General features: G+C 42.8%; 1 protein-coding gene across 1 annotated transcript in view; it reads right to left on the reverse strand.

Annotated features, from left to right (window-relative positions):
* RIN3 (Ras and Rab interactor 3) overlaps positions 1 to 17733 on the reverse strand; it is a 47683-nt gene extending 29950 nt beyond the window's left edge. Inside the window, exons 1-3 of the mRNA XM_009877201.1 lie at positions 17690 to 17733; positions 17023 to 17209; positions 13400 to 13514 (exon numbers count right to left, since the gene is read on the reverse strand). Coding sequence (XP_009875503.1) covers positions 13400 to 13514; positions 17023 to 17209; positions 17690 to 17733 — 346 coding nt within the window. The remainder of the gene's footprint in view (positions 1 to 13399; positions 13515 to 17022; positions 17210 to 17689) is intronic.
* Between the last annotated feature and the right edge of the window lie 4616 nt (positions 17734 to 22349).

Below are 22349 nucleotides of genomic sequence, written 5' to 3' on the forward strand. Positions count from 1 at the left end.
GTGGCAGATGATGGGTTCCATTTAGGAACATCTCCTGTGGGAATAGTTGTCATTTGCTTGTGGAGGCAATTAAGCTGGTCCTGCTGCATATTTCTGATTCTTGGAAAAAATGCAGGAAGTAGCAAGTTTGTATACCTGAAAGGGCTCTGCTGACTGCTGGGGACATTACTGCCCTTGAGGCACCCTGCTCTGAGAAGACAGTGAGGAGGAAGTGCTTTTCTCTGGCTGTGGACGTGCAGTGCAGGACTGGAGACTCTTCACTGCTGCTCAGAGAAGGATCATGATGTTGCCATTTATAGGAACTCATGACTTTTGCAAAAGCTACAAGCAGACACCTTCCTGCCAGACTGCTGTAATCCTGCTAAAAGCCACAGAGACAAAATTCACCTTTCTTGGTCTCATAAAACTACACCCAGAGCACCTGAAGAGCAAAGCTCTATGTCTTACCAGGACAGTGGCAGGATGCCAAGAATATGATCAAAAGCAACAGCAAAAATAGGCTGGGTTCTGCAAGTCAAACATATTGACTTTTCCAGATATTTAGAAGCCCTTGGGGAAAAAAGTCACCTTCAGGAAATAAAAGGGGAAATGTGTAGATCAAGGGGGAATTTTGAGCAGTCTGAAACAAAGATATCAGAATTAATTGGAAGTTTTTTAATGAGTGATGGAAGATTTTGTAAAATGAATTGGTGGTTCACGGTTGCCCATACTCTGTTTTGTGTCCTTCATGTAACTCAATAAGTGAACAGGACAAGGCTGGGTTCTGAACCTCTATAAATATTTATGATTGTCTCATCTTTCCCTTTACTACACCAACATGGCCTGAAGAGTGTCATCTTTAGGCAGCGACTAGAATCTCTTCATGTTTCCTTTACTCTTTAGATCTCTCCATCATTACTTCATCCAGATGCTGATGTTTTTGAGTCACACTGTCCCTGGGCACTCTGCCTTAATTTCCTCTTTGATCTTTCCCCACATAATTGTGGTTGCTAGTCCTGTGGTTCCAGTCACATGGACAAACCACCCCAATTTCTGTCTCCTTACTGCTTACATAGGCTCACGGGACCCAATTACTTCAGCTTCCTCTTCTCTAACGGCACTGTTAGGCTGTTCACTGGTTTTGACATCTGTGTAATTCTTCAGAGACATCTGAATTCAAATATGAATTCCTTATTCTGCAGCAGTTGTGTTGATAGAGGACTACTAAGAACACAACCGTCCTCACAAGTCCCCCTTGGATGTGCTTGAGATGCTCTTATCTTTTCGGATTCTGGCAAACTGTGGCTTTTGTCATCATGAGAATGATTCCACTTTTCTATATCTATTTTAAGGCTTAAGCTTATAACTTCACAGTCTCCTAACCATACCTCTTACTGGAGTTTCCCTCCTTTGATGTAAGTCTGTGTTTTGATGCCAGCTGCCGTTACCTTGCTCGCACTGACCTTTGCAGTAAGCAGCACTGGGGAGCTTTGCTGCTCTTTTGCTACCCTCAGCCATTTAACCACTCTGAAGATGGGATCACTCCAAGACAGAGGTTTCCTACTTTTCTACTTCCAGATGGTGACTTTCCAAGCTGTTGCATGGACCAGGTTAGCAGTTTCGTGCCCCGAGGGAATGTGGGATGTTGCAGTAGAGGACTGCGGTGACTGCCGTAGCACCAGTGCTGAAGCTGTTGTGTTTGTCACGATACACTGCACTTGTTGTGCCTGTTGTACTTTACAGAGAGGTGTGAGGACATTTTGCAATTCCTTCAGGTTATTGCTTCGGTTCTTCTTTTTGGTCCTTATTCGTGCACTAGGCTGGTGGTGGTATTAAGAGAAAAAGCTTTAGCTGGATAGAAGGAAAATTAGATTATATTGTTAGAAGCCCTTAGGGTGTTTATGGTGTCTTTTTGCAACAGCTTTGTTTGTTTGAAAGGTCCTATCACCCTTCCCTAGCAGTGCTTCTTGTGCTACTTTTTGATGATTTTCTGGACAGTACTGTATGGCCTTCAAGTGCTGTGTTCTTGTAAAAGACCGTCACGGTTTTTATGTTTTCTCTTTTCAAGCCCTTGTTATTTATTCTCTAATCTTATGACTCTGCTTCTTCCATCTGAAGTCTAAACTGTAGTTTCCTTTTTGACTGCATGCCTCTAGACTATCTTGGGCAACTCAGGTCTGTTTTGTCTTTCTTGTCTTTCCTATAGCTTCTTTCATTAAACTGTTAGTCGTTTACCTCTCATCAAGGTAGGGCAGAAATTTCCCTGGTTTGTACATCTGCTAGAGTCTTCTGTTGTGTATCCAACTCATGCTTTCTCACAGGATTTCAATTTTATGGCTTCTTTCAGAGTTCAGTCTTTCTCGCTATGAGAAAAAAGAAAACCACTTCTGGCCGTAGTTCCTGAGAAATTTAAACTAATAAATTACAAAAGTGATTAACTGTTAATGAGCTTTAGTCTAGAGAGTAAGAGAAATCTATTCTTAAACTGTGTTTTTCACAAAATGTAACTGTATTGTGCAGAATAAAATTAATGCTGGTAAAGATGCAAAACACAGTGTTTTGCACTCTTCTCAGGCTGGCATTGAAGCTTTTTATTTTGTGAAGTAAAGGAAGCTTTATATAAAGGGTCTCCCCTGTGCCTCATGTAACAGGAAGCAACGCTATGATCTGAAATTCTTGCAGGTTAGTTCTTATCAACAATTTCCAAGTGCTATAGATAATCTTGAGAACCAATCCTTATATGAGAAATACACATTATGACAGAGATGTATGTTATTAAGAAACACTTTTTTTCCATTTCTTTTGGAGAAAAGTTTATTTCTCTGGCTCTGAGATACATCATGAAGTACCAGAGATTTGAGACTAATCATGTAGAAAAGGGAATTTTTCTGAGCATTTTAAGGGAAGTAATCTGGTATCCAGAACCACATTCTGCATGGGTGACTTCCAGGAATAAAGACTACACTTTCCAAAACAGAATGATGAAAAGGACTACCCCACTCTGAAATGGCAGAGGTCAAATACAGTAGACCATAAAAGGGAAAAAAAAATATTTCTGCCTCTGAGAGGTGCAATCCCACCTAGTTGCCAACCTGGTTGGAGAAGTTCTTCCAATTCCTTCTTTTCTGAGTGGGATAGCAGTATCTTACTGAACTCATTTACAAGTCTAAACTTTTGTTTGTTAAGCTCTTTAAGACCTTCAGATAGCAAACACTGGCCAAGGGCAAAAATTACAATTTGTTCCAGTTTGGTCACTGAGACAAGGGCATTGGTGTCATGGGTACTGATTTAGAGTAGCTGTTTTAAAATGCGTAAGCTTTGTGGGTTATGCTTAAGGTACTGTGCAGTGTAGGATAATGCTATCCTAGAACAGCACACATAGTCTCTAGCTCTGATTACACACAGATTTTTTCATTGTGCCTCTTAGGAGTGAAAAATCACAGAATCTCTTTGACTGGAAGAGACCATTAAGATCCTTGAGTCCAACCATTAACCCAGCACTGTCAGGTCACCACCAAACCACGTCCCTAAGCATCAGATCAACACATTGTTTAAGTACCTCCAGGGATGGTGAATCCACCGCTGCCCTGGGCAGCCTGTCCCAATGCCCTGTGACCCTTTCAGTGAAGAACTTCTTCCTAATATCCAGCCTAAACCTCCCCTGGCTCAACGTGCAGTCATTTCCTTTAGTCTTATCGCTTGCTACAACGGGAAAAAGGCTGACTCCTTCTCTCTCCAATCTCCTTTTAGGTAGTTGCAGAGAGCGGTAAGGTCTCCCCTCAGCTTCCTTTTCTCCAGGCTAAACAACCCCAGTTCCTTCAGAAGTCCTCACAGGCCTTGTGCTCCAGACCCTTCACAAACCTTGTTGCTCATGAAAAAAAAAAGCCAAAGTGAGGATCAACAAAGCTAACAAGACTCTTGAGAGGTTCTTTCCAACAGGTTTCCCTACAATCCTATCAGTTTATAACCTAAAGTAAAAATGAAAATATTTGCATGGAGAGAGGGGAGGCAACTCGTAAAACAAAACAAAAAACCAAAAAAAACCCACTGGCTATAAACAACCAGAATGTTTCCAAAACAACTTGTAAACCACACAGAAAGTTGGCACTGTTACATCTTGAAAAAGCAGCGGCACAAGTGTCTCGTATTTTAAAAGGGTTTTATGTTTTCAAATAAGCAGTGTGTCAAAGCAATGTGGAACTCAGCTCAAATGAGCAGGACTTCGTGAGACTTTCTGGGGTTTTTTTTGTGCATGTCTGCATTTAGAAGAGGAATGATGAACTTGCACAACAGATTATAGAAAGGTATCCTTATATTATATTTTACAATATCCCACAAGTCCTCAATTGCTGTCATTGCCAAATCAAGATTCTGAGCTTCTACTTCAGAATAGTCTCCTAAGTGGGAACTCCTTGACACTAACTCAGTTTTCAGGATTAATAATGATGGGAATAATGGAGAACTTATCCTTGGCAAATTCCCAGACCTTGGGAAGACACCTAGGTTAGACATTCTTAGGGGACTAGAAATCATTCACTCTGTATCTCCAATCAAACCACAGACCATACACCAGACAATCATCATGTCTCCTGTGCCCTTAGAACAGCCCACGCAGGGGTGGCCTTTGGCCTTGCACTGACTGTGGAAGCAGATGAGATCCATCAGAAAGCAACAGCAAAATGCCACTCCTTGAGCTGGAGATCAGGGTTGGGGCAGAGCTGCCCAGTTACCCCAGACCATGGGGTAAATTTGCTCAACGGTAAACTTTTCGTGCCAAGAAGCTGTGCAGGTGCCAGTAGACTTCTCTTGCTAATGAGAAACATGCATGAACAGGGGAAATTAGCCCATGCTGAGCTCTAGGTGATGCAGGCAGATTGTTATCTGAGCAGAGCTAATCTGAAGATAACTAGGGTAGCTCTACACCTTCAGAGCTGTCACACAGACACACCATCGGCAGCAACAGGAACCACATTAAAAGATAACATTTGTCAGTCTACTCTCCTTAACGGTAATGTGCCTACCACACTGAACAGAAGTCATTTACTAAAGGAAAATAAGATACTAGTCCGCATGCCCATTGGCCTCCTTATATGCAGTTAAACTGCTTAAAATTTGAACCTTGAGGTTAACAACATATTCAGCTTTTCCAGCCTCCCTTGCTAAAAATACACTGACTTGTATGCACTGACTAGCTAATCCTTGATAAAAGTAGACTTGGACAAGTTCTGCTGCTGAACTGTATGATTTACTTAATTGCAATGGAATCAGCCATTTTTGGCAAGAGAAGCCAAGGGCTTTGATAACTCTATTGTTATTTTTTCCAGCACATTTTTGCCTTTTTTCAGGCTAGTCAGGCCTAGAGCTGACAACAGTTTCTTTCTTTACTTCAATCATATGCGCCATCAAAATATTCCTCTGAATTAAACCAGAAAAATTGGCTTTCCTCACAGTATGGCAGTGGAGTTGCCTGTCAGGGTATACAGAAAGCATACAAAAAATGTCTGAACAGTAACATCGGTACCTGGGTGCTGAACAGAGTCAAGTGCTCAGCAGACAAAAGACTTCTGCGCAACCCGGTAAATACGGTGATGACTGGGAGACGGACTTGTTCAGGGCCTGTAGCGCACAGTCAGCTGAGCCCCTTCAGCCTCAGCTCTCAGTCTATGAAATAAGTGCAAGGACACCTACTTCTCTAGGAAAATTCAGCTGAATTCAGCTCAACAGGGAGGGGAAGGGGCAGCTCCTGTGCCAGCTGCCAGAGATCTTCTGCCTTAAGGAGGATGCCTGCCACGGGGCAATATGGCTGTGGTTTTGCACAGACCTCCCACCCTTCCGGACCGTCCTTACCCCCTGCCTGCAGCCTCCTCTCTTTGCACAATGGGGCACCTCTGCTAGGCTCCTGCCTCATGGGCAGCCCCCTTTTGGCTTCTCCTTCCTAGCCATAACCTGCATGAGGGAGGGACAGGGAGCAGAATGGCACGCGGGCATGGACACACGTGGCCAGTGGATGAGGGATGGAGTGAGCACTCCTCGTGACAGTGTGCAACAGCAGTGTCAGCACAAAGTTACAGCTTGAGCCCACCTAAAAGCTGTCTCCTGCCTCTCCTAGAGACAATGCCCATAGCCTTTTCTATCTACTTTACTTGGGTTCATGAGGCTGCAGTACCCTAACTACAAGTTATGCAACTACTGGTGTTATATAGTAAACCTGAAGCAGAAGATGCTTAATGACCTTGCTGGCTGGTAGATAAGTCTCTAGGACGGTTTAACAGGTGGTTGCCATGGCAGTCCCCTCTTTGTCTGCTTTATGGCTGAATAGCAGCATGGGGTATATATAAAAAATATAAATAACTTGATCTTTGCACTCTGTAATGTCAGGTTTAGCCTCTCATCTATTCAGAGAAAATCAGAGCTATAAATAGTCCTACCCTGCTTTTCATATCTTAGTTTACAGTATGGAGAATTCTTCTTTCCACTGTTGAAAGCTGCAGGGTTTCCACTCAAAGAGGCCAACCATTGTGGTTAAAGTGACCACTTAAAAATGGTACCATTATAGCGATAACAGAAGTAAGTGAATATACTTTCTGATGGGCCCTTCTGCTTGCCCTCTCATGAGCCAGAGGTTGTCTTGAGAGGTTTGACCTGAGAAGGATGGAACATACATGTACTCCTTGGATTGTCCTACTCCAACTGAAAAGTCCCTTCAGCACCTGTGCAAAAGGAGCTCCTGTCCAGGATACTTTTAGTGCTATTAATTTCACATTATGAATTCTATCTCAGCCTGCAGCACGATCAACTCTACAATACACCCAGAGGCATATAATTGCATCTATGGAGCATTACTGGGCCTTTTCAAGCATGTTAAGATACCTCATTTGAGTTAATTCAAGTGGAATTCTGCACTGATTAAATAGACTGAGCACATTCTCTCCTTTCCCCCATACACAAGGTAATTGCCAAAGAAAGGAAGGTTATGGCTTTCGGGGAGATCACAGGTGAGATGATAACCCAGGAAATATTTATATTTTATTTATTTTTTCACCACTATCCTTCTGTAAATCTTAGCCGTATTTCTCCCAGAACCTGAGTCTTAGCAAATGGGAACTTCACTTGCTGCTCTTCTGAGACATCCCTCCTGAAAACTGTCGTCTTGAAAACCTCCTGTGAAAATCTGCAAGAGCTACCCAAATAAATGGCTTAATCTTATAAATCTGGAACACCAGTGCATACCTCAGTTCATTCACTTTAGCTAGCACTTTCACTAAGTGAAAGATCCCATGTTTCTGACCTTAGTCGGTAACACCTTTTCCATCTCTATTCCATTTCACAAGAGAGGCAAAGTAAATGCAATTAAAAGTAATTCCTAAAATGGGAGATTGTCTTCCTATAGGATGTTTTCCTATATCTTTTATTTTCTGAGTCTTTAAGAAAATTTAAAGCTACATCTTTAGGTTTTTCTCTGCAATTTTAAGGGTTATTTCTGGTTTGGGAAAATAAAAAAATAAAAAAAATCTATCTTCTCTACTTTCTGATTCCAGCAGGCAGGGTGTTAGCAAAAAGACTTGCAAAACTAAGGAAGCTATTGCAAGAGCTGCCAACACTTACACAAAATATTCATACCACAAAGATCATCTGGCCACTCGCATTAAAGGAGCTAAACTGTGAATAGGCTGCAGTAACTGAGCTGTCCTCCCTTTCTTTCCCATGACCACATTCATGCGCTACTTCCATGCAGACCATGTGGGAAAATACCACCTGACCATCCTGTGCCATGTTAGGGATGAGGACTTTTGTCTCTGAATTTTTTAGTCCAGCCTCAGAAATATGTATTAAAAAAAAAAAAAAAAAGTTACCCTGCTCCTCTTCCTCGCCTTGTGTTCACTCAGTGAGCGCCCTCACACAGCGCTCGGACCTACTGACCCAGGCAGGAATTTGTATCCCTTGCATTTCAGCTCTGCCGTTATGCCAGGCCTGCTCAGAGCTCTCCCATCAGGCTGGCTGGGCTGTGAAGACCAGGACTTTCAGCAGCTCTATTTAGAGCTAAGCCTGCAAAGATGAGAGAAGTCCATCCCCATGTTACTCTAACGTCCCTCTGTAAATATGCTGCTTTCTGATTACTGTTGCTTAATTACTGTTATTGCTACAGAACAGTCAGAATGACTGCACATGCCCTTTTTATCCTGTGCAAATGGCATTAGTCTATAATAAAAAACCTTTTTTTCCCCCATATGTGCTTGAGAAGGAGAAATGGAAGTGTAAAAGTGGCTGAAGTAACTCGGTACTGATGGCCAAAGCCACCTTTGAGAGTTATGCTTGCTCTCACAGCATTAGACTGTACCTGTTTGGGATTATAAAGATAAGAAAGTGGATTGTGAAATCTTAGCCTTTAAATAATTTCTTCTCTTTTCCAATTGATTTCACCCTTACTAAAATCCAGTGTGCAAAGGAATACATTTCATGCCAAACTGATTTCCTTTGGTAAAAACGGTTAGAGGATTAACCAGGCAGGTAAACTGCTGCCCTGTGGTCTTCGAAATCTCTCATGTCTCAAGCATTTCGTATCAGGCTCCATCCTGTACCTCCTGAGCTCGTTTAACTTTAAGAAAGGCCAAATAAGGTGACCAGGGCAGGATATTGGATTTCTTTATCAACATCGTTTTCACTACCAGACTTGCAGCTTTGCAGCAATACCCAGTGATTGCTCTTAAACTGCTTTTGAGTGCAGTAATTGCCTGTATCTTTTCTGTCAAGGTATATTGTGGGCCCTTACCACAAGCCCATACCATATCACCTGAAGTATAGCTGCTGTCCATAAACTAGAAATTGAATATAATCTACCTTGTCCAATGGCACCATGTCTCATCTTTCAAAGGTAGTATTAATTGTGATCTGGACATTTCTGTATTATTTGGAAATCATTTATTTTGGCTATTTGACTGTGTTAAAGTTATTTCAAGACCCAAGAAGTTCAGCAGTGACTTGGCAAATAAATTCCAGAGTTATTTCCATAAAAATTTCAAACAGTATGAATAATAAGTTCTTCTCTATTCTGTGCAATTGCAGATACTTCTGGTTAGTGTCATTTTGCATAACTGGAAAGGAATCACATCCTCTTTTTTCGGTACAGAAAAGTTTGGAAGAGAATACTACATATTCTACACCAAAGCATACGTGCAAAACTGTTGAGAAGGATACAGTCAACTCATGTGTTTCATGAAATCAAATTATTGTCAGCTATAATTTACAAGATTACCCAGAAAAAAAGGAAGGATTACACTCAGTATACAGTGCTATAGCATTCTGCTATTAAAGGATTTTACCTCTGTTGCACGTGTCTTCATAACTCTTTGTGAAAGTAAAAGCTACTGTCACTACCTGTACCAAGTGGTCTATCACACTCAGATGCTTCTTCCAAGTTCTCAGTACATGTTACTTCAAATATGCACATTTACTTTAAACATCTAATTCTTTTCTTATTAATACTGCTGCAATGTCAATGATGTCAGTGAAGTGATTTCTGATTGTATACACACAGACGGGAAGGAGAATCAGGACCTGAGGTTACAACCAGTTTGCTGAGAAGAGCCAAGGGTAGGAGTCAGCTCAGTTCTTGAGGTGTGTGAGGCTAGGTCTTCGTTTTGGGATGAAGCTGAAGGAAGGGGCAACTCTCAGAACTGAAAGCACACAAAGTAGTTGAGATTTTAGCAGAGCTTGAGGAGTCTCTCCCAACAGCTCTAAATGGAAAAATCTTTTAAAAAGCCTTCTCTCTGGGAGATTTCCAGTGTTGTGAGTAAGATGTAATGGATCCTTCAGGCTGAGAAGCAAAACCAGAGAGATCTAAGCCTTCGAAAGTTGCTGGGTTTCTCAACTTTCTGATGAACCATTTGGTATCTGCTGTTGGGTCTCCACCATGACTGCTGCTGTGACCAGGCTTTAGTCTTCCTGTCTCTGAAGGAATTACAAGCAAAGATGAAGGACCAGAAGAAAATTCTTTAAATCCAGTGTCTTCATTCACCTGTTTTATAACTCTATGGGCTACTTCACAGAATAGGTGAAAATTCCCCACAAAAAAAAAAGGAAAGAGGTTTAATTTCTTGATCCTCTTACCTAGTGGGTTCTTCAGGGATTTCCATTTAAAAAAAACAAATATCACAGTAAAATCTGGTCCTCCCCTCAGAAAATTATACTTCCTTAAATATCTCATCAAACATCAACAAAGCAGATCTGATACAGGGAAAAGAAAGAGAAAAAAATTGATTCACCATTATTTGGCAGTGCAATGCTAGGAAGCTTCCACTTATTTTATACTTCATTGAATGGTCATCTATATATGGATCTCAGGACTGGGCAGCCCTACCTCTGTACTGTCATTATTGCATCGGGGAAAACCTCTTCAGATACTATCCGAAAAGTAGAATGAGATGAGAATGTTCTTTTAGAACCAGTTGAGCACTAAAACTTGCTGTTTAAAGCTGTGTATGGTAAAAGTAAGAGATGGACATCACCGTAGAGATGGCACAGAGCCATCATGTCACCTCTAAGGATAGTGCATCCTTCTTTGTGTCACTAGTGAAGCTGAAATTTTACTGAGTCCTCATGAGAAGGACAAGAAGCAGCTGGCAAGGTACTCTAAGACAGTAAGATGGAATGGGTTGCAACTTGAATTTTAACTGGAAGAGAAGATCTCTGTAAAATATGAACCATATAGGTCAAGGCAAATTCAGCTTTTGGTTTACATGGGAATGCATCAAGTCTGTGAAGTCTGACAAGCTGAACCGAGGTAACGGGGAGAAGAACTTGCTCCCACTTCTTCAAACCCTTTAGGAAGGTCTCAGAACAGGACAAACAGCTCTCTGTGGGGAACATTACATAGATCACTACTTACATGTCAGCTCAGAAAGGAAATACCAGGAGTAGGCCAGCAAAATCAAAGCTGCTTGACCCCAGCGCTGCTGAGAAGGGGGATTCTTGAACAGCACGGGAATTACACCTGCTCCTTTGAAGGGCACTGGAAGGGCACCAGCTCTGCTCCACTTCATGCAGACTCAAAGAGCAGGTAGCTGTCAGGAGGACTCACCTCCGTGTTTGCAATGTTCAGAGCCAAGCTGAAGCCTTTCAGCAAGCACAGAAGAACTGAAGAGGGACTTTCTGAAGTGAAAGACTAGATGTCCTCAGGCATGAGGCCGATGGTGCTCTTGCACTCTCAGGAAGTATAACGGTGAACTCTCAACTTGCATTCCACAGCAAAATAAGGCCTCTGGAGGCCCTCAGAGGTCTCCTACCCTGACACTAACACAGAATACCAGGGAAGAGTGAAGAACACTTCATTAAGCTAAGGCAATCCAGACATACCAGGACACACAGCAAGGAAGCTCAGATTCTATTCTTAACTCTTTTAAAGCATTTGGACAACATATAATATTATTTCCTAAAAGAAATTAGAAAGCGGCTGGAGTAACACAGAGACAGTAAGTCAAAGCTTAGGTATTAGGTTATTCTGAGACACAGAAGATTTAACATCTCCCCTTGCACCAGATACAGTCTTTTGGGTTCACTATCATGAATTATTTTATGTCTTCTAAACTCAAAAGCCAGGCTGCTTACCCTAAATAAGAAAGGAAGCAAAAGCATGACCGTTTCTGGGCCCAGTGTGTTCCTGTCAAAATGGTGTGGGATGGAGAACTGAAAAGCTTTCTACAGCTCATCACTGACAGAGCTTAAGATAAAAATAACATGAATAACCACCACAGGAATGCACCAGCTTCATGGCTGCAGAGATTGCCACACATCTGATGGCAGTTCTGCTTTTGAATGAGAGCTAATTTTTAATTACCCTCCTCCACTTAATTCACAACTTGTATGAAAGTGATGGAAATTGATTTAATTCTGTTCCTACCAGAAAGCTGTGTCTTTGAACACATCCTTTGCATTCTTAGTGATAAATTAGAAATAGCAAGCAAGTAAGCTTGAAAATTATGGCACAAAAGTCTTTCTAGCTAGGCTAGCTCATAGTGAAATTTTTGTACTATGTTTCACTTTGCCTATCCACAAAGAAATCAGATTTTATGGCACAGAACACAATAAATAATATTTCTATAAATAACATTTTTAGGATGGCAGCATTCAATTTTCCAACTTCTGTCCAAGAGAAAACTTGAATCAACAAAGACCAATTCCCCACCATGTAAAACCTAGGTCCTAGATCAAATAGCTAAAGAAAAAAAGTTTCCTCACCCTGCAGCTAACCCTTGCCCTTGTATTCTTAATCTGGGCACATGAAGCTGTGGTGAAAGCTTGCTATTCCTGCCCTCACGCAGGAGGACTGAACACGTGCAATTGGATGCTCCAAGGTGCACACAGAGGAGAAGAAAGCTTTCTGCAGGGTCTGCAGCAGCTGGGCAGGCAGCTGTGCTCTGTGCAGGAGCAACCCTGCCACAGCCTGTGGTCTATGTTTAACATTAGAGCAGGTTAAGAGGTTCACTTGTCCCTCTGGCTTTAAAGTCTGATTATGATGCAGGGGTATGAAAAGAAAAGTATAAGAAGGAAAAAAATAATTTAAGCAACTGTCCTAGTGGGAGGAAATAAGCTGCAACATTGGTCAGTGGAAACACAAGTTCTGTAGCTGACTAAAACGTATACCCTGGGGAGCTGGCTTTGGGTCAGAGCTCAGTGATAGATGATTTGGATGTGTGCGTATAAATAAATAGTATGGAGTTATTTTGATGAACTCTTTCAAGTGCATATTTCTATGACTATCCTAAAATGTTTACAAATATTTCTTGGAAAGTGGAAATCATATGCCTTACACATCCATTTATACCAAGGGCTGCATCAGATGTGGCTGACCATGAACTGGGTTCATTTTTGCTTGCTCATGGCAGACTTGGCTGTCCAGTTGGGAACAGCACCAGCATCATCAGCCCTGAGACCCAGCTGCTTCTCTAAAACAGCAAGGTGTTGAAAACAGTCAAAAGGTTAGAAGTAACCAGTTGTTCAGTATGATTGTATGAGGTGCATGAAAAGGGGATGTAGCAGATGCCTGGTGGGTCCCAAATTCAGTGGCAGAAATAGAGAGAGCAAGTTAACAAGGCTCAGTCCATCAGTGCCTTGCACTTTGCTTGGGATTTCCACCTGGTGAAAGGCAACTCCTCTCGCTTGATCAGAGCACTGGCCTGTTCATCTGGGGGCACTCTGTCTTCCTGTTGTGAGTCTATAAATGGTAACACAAGGTGCAGAACCAGAGAGGAGATGAGGCAAAGAACCTGCAGGATATATTAACTGAACTACATGCTGAAAGCAAGATCTGTTGCCAGTCACAAGAGGAACCTGCTCATTGCAAGTGAGATTACATAGATACTGGTGATCACAAGAGGATTTGGTACAATAATCAGAGCAATACCAAAAAACATAAAGAACTTACTTGATTTTTCTTCTTTAATGTTGTACTCCATCACACCAGGAGCCTCGTTCTGCGCTGGCAAGCGGACTGCAAGGACCATGTTTTTCATGTTACCCTCTTTCCTAACCAAGAATATCTGAAAAGGAGAAAGGAATCAAGAGCTTAGCTACATTATATGAGCTTCTGAACTTTATTTTAGGTCATTGGCAATGAACAATCCACCTTTAAGTGATCTTATTTTAGCTTAGTTCCACTTGGTTGAACTTCATATGACAAAAATAATGAACAAAGGGACATTTCATCCAAGTGAAATTCAGATCTGTGAAGGAACCAGCAAAACCTCTGTGCATCACTGATGTCCCACTTAAGCCTAAGACAAACTACTTCACTAACTGAAGAGTACAAAGCTGCACTCACAATTTGTCAGTGATGCTTCTCACATAAGTGCCCTAAATCACAGAGAGCCCTAGCATGTCCCAGTTTCAGTCTAAGGCAAGGGAATCATTTGTACATTGAGAGGGAAAGGATTCAAGTGTCCATGAGTGGAATATAAGGCCAAAGGCTCTGGTGGCCACGGTGTCTCTGGTGGCCACGGTCTCAGAAGACCACTCAGGCTGGCAGGGGCCCCAGGAGGGCTCCCATCCAACCCCTGTGTGAAACCATGAGGCCAGACCAAGTTTCTCAGGGCTTTGTCCAGACAGGTCTGGAGAACTTCAAAGGATAGAGACTGCACAACCTCTCCAGACAACTTGTCCACTGATTACCATCTTCAGAGGGAGAAAGTGCTTCCCTGTATCCATTGTGAACCCCTCCAGTTTCACTGTATGCCTGTCACCTCTTGTCCTCCCCCCATGCAGTGATGAGCAAATGTTGGCTCTATCTTCTCCATTACCCCCTTGTAGGAACCTGGGGGCTGCTGTGTGGTCCCCCTGAGGGTGTCTCTCATCCTGATTGAACAAACCCTTATCCCACAGCCTCTTCTCAGTGGGTCTGGGCTCATCTTGCTGCCCACCAGCCCTGCAGGGTCTTTCCCATGGAGACGTCCAGCCAGGCAGGCAGTGCCAGCCCAGATCACTGCCGGGTATCTGCCTTCCCAGGGGCAGCGCTTCTTGCCCTTACCATTGTTCAATTTCAAAAAGTTCCTGCCAGCCCTGTCCCTCCAGCTTGTCTAAAAGCTCTCTGGATGGCAGCACTGACTTCAAGTGTTTTGACTGGTCTCAAAATCACAGAGCAGACATGGTTGGAAGGAACTCTGGAGATCATCTAGTCAAACTCCCATAATCAAAGATGGATTGACTACAGCAAGTCACTCAGGATTGTAACTTGTTGAATTTTTATTATCTCCAAGGATGGAGGCTCTACCACCTCTTGGGCAACCTGTTCCAATGTTTGATAGTAAAATAACCTTTCCTTAGTGTTTAAACAGAATTTCCTGTTTCAATTTATGCCCACTACACCTTACCCTTTCACTGGATACCAGTAAGAATGATCTTCTGTACTCTCTCCTGTCAGGTATTCATATGCATTGATAAGAGTCCCCTTAGTCTTTAACTGGAACCAGAGAAACCACTGTAGCCATTGATTGCCACCAATGAGACAAGTGAAATTAAAAAAAAAAAAAAAAGAAGATGAGGAAAGGGGAAAGAAAAAAGAACATAAAAAATAGAATAAAGGAATAAAATAATAAAGAAGAAGAAGACAGAAGACAAAAGAAAAAAACAGATAAAGAAAAAGTAATAAGTAAAAAAAAAAAGAAAAATATATCATTCTTTGAATTGTGTCAACTCCCAAACGTGTTTCTAACTAAAGCTCATTGTCAAGGGTATTTTTAGCTTGTACCTTAAAGCTACATAAACAAAGACAAAGTAATCTTCACCTTTATATGTTCTTTGATAGCAGGTTTTAGCAGGAGAGATTCAAGGTATTTTTATAAAAATTAAAAACTGGGCTAATTTTGGAGTCTGAATATTAATATTAGAAAGAAGAAGTGTAAGCTAATAAAATGATTAATCAACTATAATTCAATGGAAATCTATCAAGAAAACATTAATTTCTTGGATAGAGGAATTTAAAAAAAACTCTAGAAGCCAGGACCTTTAATAATGCCCAGTAATAAGGGCATCTCACATCACTTTGCGGCACCCTGATAAACACACAGCTTTGAGGCATCTTCACAGCCTCGCATAGTGATGTCATCTTGGCCTCTGCCATTCATAAAACATCAGGTCCCATGGGCTCAGATACACCAGCAGTGCAGAGAACATCCAAATAAATGCATGGCAAGCAGGTGCACGCCAGAACCAGACCTATTTCTAATGTAGGGCAGCCTCCACCTTCTGCATCACAGAAAGTATCTGCAGGTAGGAAAAGGCAATAGAGGTCCTCCTTTCCCCAGGCCCTACCACGCATGTGACAGCACAGTCCCTCTAACCCACCTCAAAAGATTACCGCAGCCTTGGACCTCAGAGAGCACCATCTCACATTGCATCAGTTAAGTACCTCATCTGAAATTAAATTTAAGCAATGTGAGAAGTGAAACCTGGAGATGAATCACTTCTGTTTTCTTGATAGGCACAACTGGTTGCCATGGCTGCTCAGATGGGAGGTGGGTTTCCTGGGCAGTACCTAAACCTACTGCCCAGGTCAAGACCAGTATGCAAACCAGTGTCTTCCATTTTCTCCAGTGGCAGAAAAGTTGTGGTGCTGACTCCGCTTCAGGTGGGCTCAGAGCGGGCAGGGAGAGTCTGCCCTTGTCATGGGACACATCTGAGTGCCAGCTCTTCTGCCGCCTGCCTTGAGCTGCAGCTGAGGACTGTGTGAGCAGGAGGGCCACAGGCAACATTTCCCACAAAGCTGCTCAGGGGTGGGGAACAGGCCTCCTGACAGAGGAGACTCAGGGCCACGCGTGGCTGTATCAGTCACTCAGGTCTCCCTTTATGGTCAGTGCAGAAAAAGAATAATTTGTCCAGCTGATTTCAGAAGTCTGGATCAGGGTGAGACGCACTGCGCAGTCCAGGTTGGTCTGGGGAGTCCCGCTGAAGGCTGTCACTTGGCTGTGCCAGATTTTAGCCCAGGGACAGACTGGCTCAGCCAAGGGACAGGCCCAAACCTCCTCAGAGCAGAAGTGACTGAATTCTCCTCGTGCTCTGGCATCAGCTCAGGTCATTTGCACCTGCCCTCCCCATATCCAACCCATTCCCTGCCATGCCTCTACTCCAAGACCTGGGAATGAGGAGTTCCTTTTCCTACAGAGCTGTTTTACTTAAGCAAGCTCTCAGATTTGCACAAACCTATCATTTTTTAAACACTCAGCTTACGTGGAGCAGATACTACAATAAAAATTACTCCCAGCAGCTCCCAGACTTTAAAAGTCTTTTCTTTGGGGATTTTTTTTTTAATTGCTCCAAATTAGGATAGTCAACATACTAATAAATAAAACCAGATGCAAGATTTCCTGCAACCCTAAAGCCATTATATCTGTCTGGCACTCTTGTGAGTGGCTAAAGCATCAAAAGGGAATGGAAACAGCACATTCTGCTAAATATTTTTGCTTCCACATGGAAAAAAATAAAAGCTGCTTTCCTAACTAGCTCCACCAAGGACAGGAAATGCGGTTGTCTGAACCAAAACCACTTTGGACTTACCCCTTCTGTTTCTTTGCCAAGTATCGCCCCAGCCCTTTCCTGGTTCATGTTCAGCTGAAGCCAGACAGGACAGGTCTTGATGAGTTTATCAAGGATGCTGATCCCTGGCAGCGGGAGGCAGTTTTGCAGGGGAGTATCCTGAAGCAGAGGAGTCTCTTTTTCTTCTTCACTGGTATCTTTGATTGGGCTGAAATGCAGCAATGGAGTCCCTTGTAAGCAGAACTGACAATAGACAACTTGGGGACAGTAAATGCAATCACACGTACAAAGAGGCACTCACACACCAGAACAGTTCCTCGAAGGGCATCAGACCACAGATGCTTTGCTATGGCAGAGGCAAACTGGGTACACAGGCCTTGGCAGACAGACAGACACACACACACTATCCTAAGGACTATGGCCTTATGCTAACAAGGCACATCATGCAGGAGCTGTCCTAGGCACCAGTGTGGTATCTGCTCCAGGAAGCAGTAGCCAGAGGCATTGTCAGCTACTCTCCTTATTCAGCAGCCGCCTTTCTGTGCCCAGCTTAGGTAGTCTGCAAAAAGGCCAACTAAGCCATCTCACTCTTTAAAAGTAACACCAGGTGCTCCTTGTCTTCACTGAGAAGCCTGTGCTGGTGGTTGCAGAGATCAACGCTCCTCCACCCTTGCCCCCACTGAGTCACCTGTGGCTGCTCATGAGGAGGGAGAAATCCTCCTCCTCCTCCATAGTCACTCACAGGTGCAGGAGGAGGATGTGTTAGATGCATTCATCAGCAAGTTATCTACTATAGAAGAGGTATCTTTGCTGATTCCCAAAGACTGATCTGCAGCAGGAGAATGATTCAGGGTGCAGCCCTGCAAACAGCCCCAGGCTGCTCAGTACAACACAGCAAGTCCTGCAGGACAAGACTCAAACGACACAGACATTGCAAAACCTTTCCTTGTGCCAAGGGAGGGCAATGGGAGGAAAGGTGGAGAAACACCAGTAGGACCTTCAGGAGGGAGGAAATGAAGGCTTGATTTTCCTCCTTTTTTCCTGACACATTTCTCATTTTGGCCAGTCCTAAAAACACAATTGGGAGCTCCAAAAAGATGCATGGGAGGTGCTGCATGACAAGAGCAGGGTCATCCTGCAGCACCACGTGTTAGCCATGCCCAGTCACACCTTACGTCTCTGAGTTTATTCTCAGCTGTACAAGATGTAAGAATACTGAAATTAAGCGGTTGAGAATACTACAGGTCTGGGACATGCTCTCCTTTAGATTCCTGTTCTGTTCAGAGACACAAAGAATGAATTCTATTTATTTTTAGTCTCCGTGGTCTAATGGCAGACTCATATTAAATGCCTGTTCCTAGTTACGTTGCTGATTCAACTAAGTATTTATACGTATGCTTAGCACTGCGGTGAGTGGAAATATTTGTGCTGAAAGGCCTGGTCATAAGAGCTCTACTGGATAAAGCTATAGGCTTATGGATACTGGCTTGTCATTCATTTGATTGATTGATTTTAAAAATAAAGAAAATGTAGGAGAATATACACAAAATATGTTTTTCTGCACCAGTTTTGCTGCTTAGATATCAGACCTGAAAAGAGGAGGACTCTCATTTTTGATTTGGTCCTATTTTAAGTATTTTTCCTTTGATTTTTAAAGATAGAGATCTTAAAGTAGTACATTTCAAATACGGTCAGACTTTGACTACTAAGAGAGAGTCCTTTCAAAGCTCTAACCTAATATAGCATGCTTATCCCAGAAGTTAGTTTTTTTAAAAATAGCCTTTTAAAATCAAAAGCGAGATTTTATTTTTAGTTGCTTTTTTCCTTTTGCAACACTTCAGAGACAACTTCCTCAGAAAATACATGTTCCTCTGCAATCCCAGTTGCTGATTCAGGGTATTAGTTCACAGAACCTTGATTTTAATCCATTTTTGAGGTCATAGCCAAGTCAGTAATAATAAGAGAGCTGCGCTTTAAAAAGCAGATAGAAATAAGTGAAACTCTTTCTCTTCCCTTGTGATAAAAGCCCAGCTTGTCACAGAGTTGAGGAAATTTCTTTCAGATGCAACAGCATATGATTTTAATCAGTATCATTTGAACATATAGACTAAAACTGGAGGACAGCTTTTGGAAGCTAACCTAATTCATATTTCAGTTTCTTCCTTTACAGTAGAAACCAAAAGAAATGCCTAGTAACCATGTGAAAGGAAAACACTGGATGGCAACATTCATTCTCAATAATGGGAAAAAAGTAATGAGCTGAAGGAAAGAAAAGCAAGTTATGCTGAAATGTTCCATAACACTCTTTGCAAAATTTACTCCTCAAATTAGTTGCACAAGCCTGAATCTGATCTTAACAATGATGTGTGAAACCTGGATCGAAACGAGGCCGATGCTGATAATGGCTTGCTGTGGCGCTTTAAGGTGCCAGGCACTGCAATAGCTCCAGTGATGCTGAACTTCATTACCCACCAATTATCTAAGGTGAAAAGAAAAGGGCCAGCAAAGTACTGATGTTTAGGAGTCCCCTTGCCTGGAGGCAAATGAGGGACATCAACAAAGACAACAAAGTAGCCTGGACTTGGTGAGTACCAAAGATGTAGTGACACTGGCACAGGGTTCCCCACAAGGGAACCCCAGCTTGATGCAGGCAGAGACCTCCCAGCCCTCTGCTCCCTCTGACAGGCACGTTGTCCAGATGGAGCATTGCTGACAGCAGCAACACAGGTTTGTCAACAAGAACGAGAGAATGGTGAAGAAAAATAACAAAACAGATCTCCCAGAGCATGTGGCTGCAATGTAGAATCCATTGAAGAGAATGGATGTAAAACAGAAAATAACTCAAAATTGAGACATATCAGATAAAAAATTAAAAGTCTGAAAATATTTGTCTTGATGGAAATATCTCACAATTTGAGTGTGTGTGGCCTTTCAGTGCAGATGATTAAGGGCATCAGATGAGGTTTTTTGGCAGAACATGAACTCAGGCTTTTGGGGGCCCTCAAGGCTGACAGCCCTGGTGTGGGGTATCCTCCCCTCAAAAGCCAGCCCAGCCCAGCAGGAACTAGGCAGGCTACAGGGTACTGTACCTGTACGGAGGGAGGGAAGGACAGGTCAGTGAAAGGAGAGGCTTTGATAAAAAAGAAAGGCAAGAAAAGTCATTAATGGGATCATATTAAAAACAGCGGAATGTTCAGGTAGATACTTCCTGGCAGCAAGTTATAAAGATGGATAACTTCCCAAGAGAAGGAGGATTGTATTACTCAGGTCTCTTAAAATGCCATGTTTAGAGCAGTAGCAAACCCTTTACTCAGTCGAATCCCGTGCTGGCTAGGAAACAGAAACGAATGACCTAACGGACCTTTTCCAACTGTAATGCCTTGACCCATGACACACCAGTTGACGCAGTTATGGCACTGACGCTTGATTTCTTTCCTGGGCACAGCTGTCACAAAGATCCAGATGCTGGGCTCTGGGAGTGCTTAATCCAGCAATTTAATCTGACTCCACACAGAAAGGAGGGAGCCCACGCAGCTCCCAGGTTCTTGTTGTGCTGCCAGTTGAAGGGATTTGCAGGTCCACTGCGGTGAGTGGTCAGCTTTTGCTCTTTCACTCACTCAGAATTCATACATCAGATGATTTCTAAGCTCAGTTTTCAGAAATATACATGCAATTCTCTCCTCCTTCTCCCACAGTCCTGCAACACCCTTTAGCTGATGCTGGTAGGTGCTTTTTTTTTTTTTAGGCATGATGCAAAGCTGGTAAGCTGGCTCTGGAGCTACCTGGTTTTCTTTTCTTTTCTTTTTTTTTCTTCTTTTTTTTCCTCTTTTTAAATTGAGTTCCTACTGCATAGTACTTTTAAATCCTGCAGTTGCTCTGCTAAATTGAACTCAGGTGGGATGCAGGGAGCTGTGTGTTGCATACTGACTGGCAACCCAGGGTAATTAATTGCACAGTAATTACATTCACACACCTGCCCTAGTTTGGCAGAATTTATCAGGTTGCTGGTTGGAAGTAATAATAATGACAACGGTGATTTGAATTATTGCACAGTGACTGTACACTGCAGTAATGACTCCACCATGATTCATTGCTTCCGAAATGAAGAGCCACATTTGGCAGCTGAATATTCCCAGAAATGATCAGACCTGCACAGGGATATATAATCCACTGCATTTCATGCAGGTGCAGTCTGGACATACCTTTGCAAGGGACTTTAGAAACACTGCCATAAACATGCTGGCACTAAGGGCTTCCTGGCTGCCCTGCATAGGCCTGATCACTCTGAACTTCCCCGAGTCAGCTGAGACACACGGAACTTGTGTGTGACAGCAGCAGGGACTGTCAGATGAATTCTTCAGTCCTGCACATTTTCAGCTTCTGCCTGTCACCAGACCAGATCTGAGATGTATCAGGTGTTATTAAATAAGAACCTTAAATTGGAAACTAAAGGCTCTGTAGTGCACTGATAAGTAAAGACTGAGGGCCTTAGCACTGCTTAAATAGGCCTGGTGTAAGAATTAGGAGATAGTTTTTTATTATTATGCTTTATGGCTCTTATTTCTCCCCTTAAATATTAGAAGACATCGAGAGAGCAAGAGCAAGGGTTTGCTCTTTGGAAAGAGATACTCTTTAAAAGCACCACAGCTTTTAAAATGCATGCCAGCTGGCATGCTACTGAGGGAGAAAGACGTCCGTCTTTCTCCCTCAGTAGGACAAGTGGCCATAAACTCCATGTGCCAGGGGAAGAGCAACTTTTGGCGCCAAAGTCAACTGGTACCTGAAGAGATACTGTTCTGGACAAGCCAGCCTGTGTCTGAAGCTCACACGTGGAAACCCTTCAAGCACAGCAACACAGTTCACAAGGAACACATGAAACAAGAGGAAAGACAGAATCTCCTAAAGGTGAGACACTGCTCCTGGTGGAAGTAGATGGACAATGCTGGTACTTTCTGTGGTTAAAAGAGAGAGTTGGGAGCACAGAGCTTTGTGGAGATGGGTCAGATGATGGTGCTGAAATTAAGACTGACAGAAAAATCACAGCTCTGTTTTACATCTGATGCCACAACCAACCCGGCTGGACTCGGTTGCAGGGCTCTGTGTCACTGATGCTAGAGGCAGATCTCTGTAACCCCTTTTTCCACAGCCACCTTTCTGCTGAAAAGACAAGGCTTCATCAGTTTGACCCTTGCTACACACATAGCTACCTATGCTTTCCTTGGTTTGATACTACCTCTGATTAAAAATCTTTGTTCACACATATGTGAATTCACATGCTGTTACTTTTAGTTCTCTGGAAGTTATGCAGCGCCCCAGATAGAGGACATCAAGCTTCATTTTGCTTCCAT

The sequence above is a fragment of the Apaloderma vittatum genome, unplaced genomic scaffold (genome assembly GCF_000703405.1).
Source record: "Apaloderma vittatum isolate BGI_N311 unplaced genomic scaffold, ASM70340v1 scaffold11319, whole genome shotgun sequence".
Classification (NCBI taxonomy): Eukaryota; Metazoa; Chordata; class Aves; order Trogoniformes; family Trogonidae; genus Apaloderma; species Apaloderma vittatum.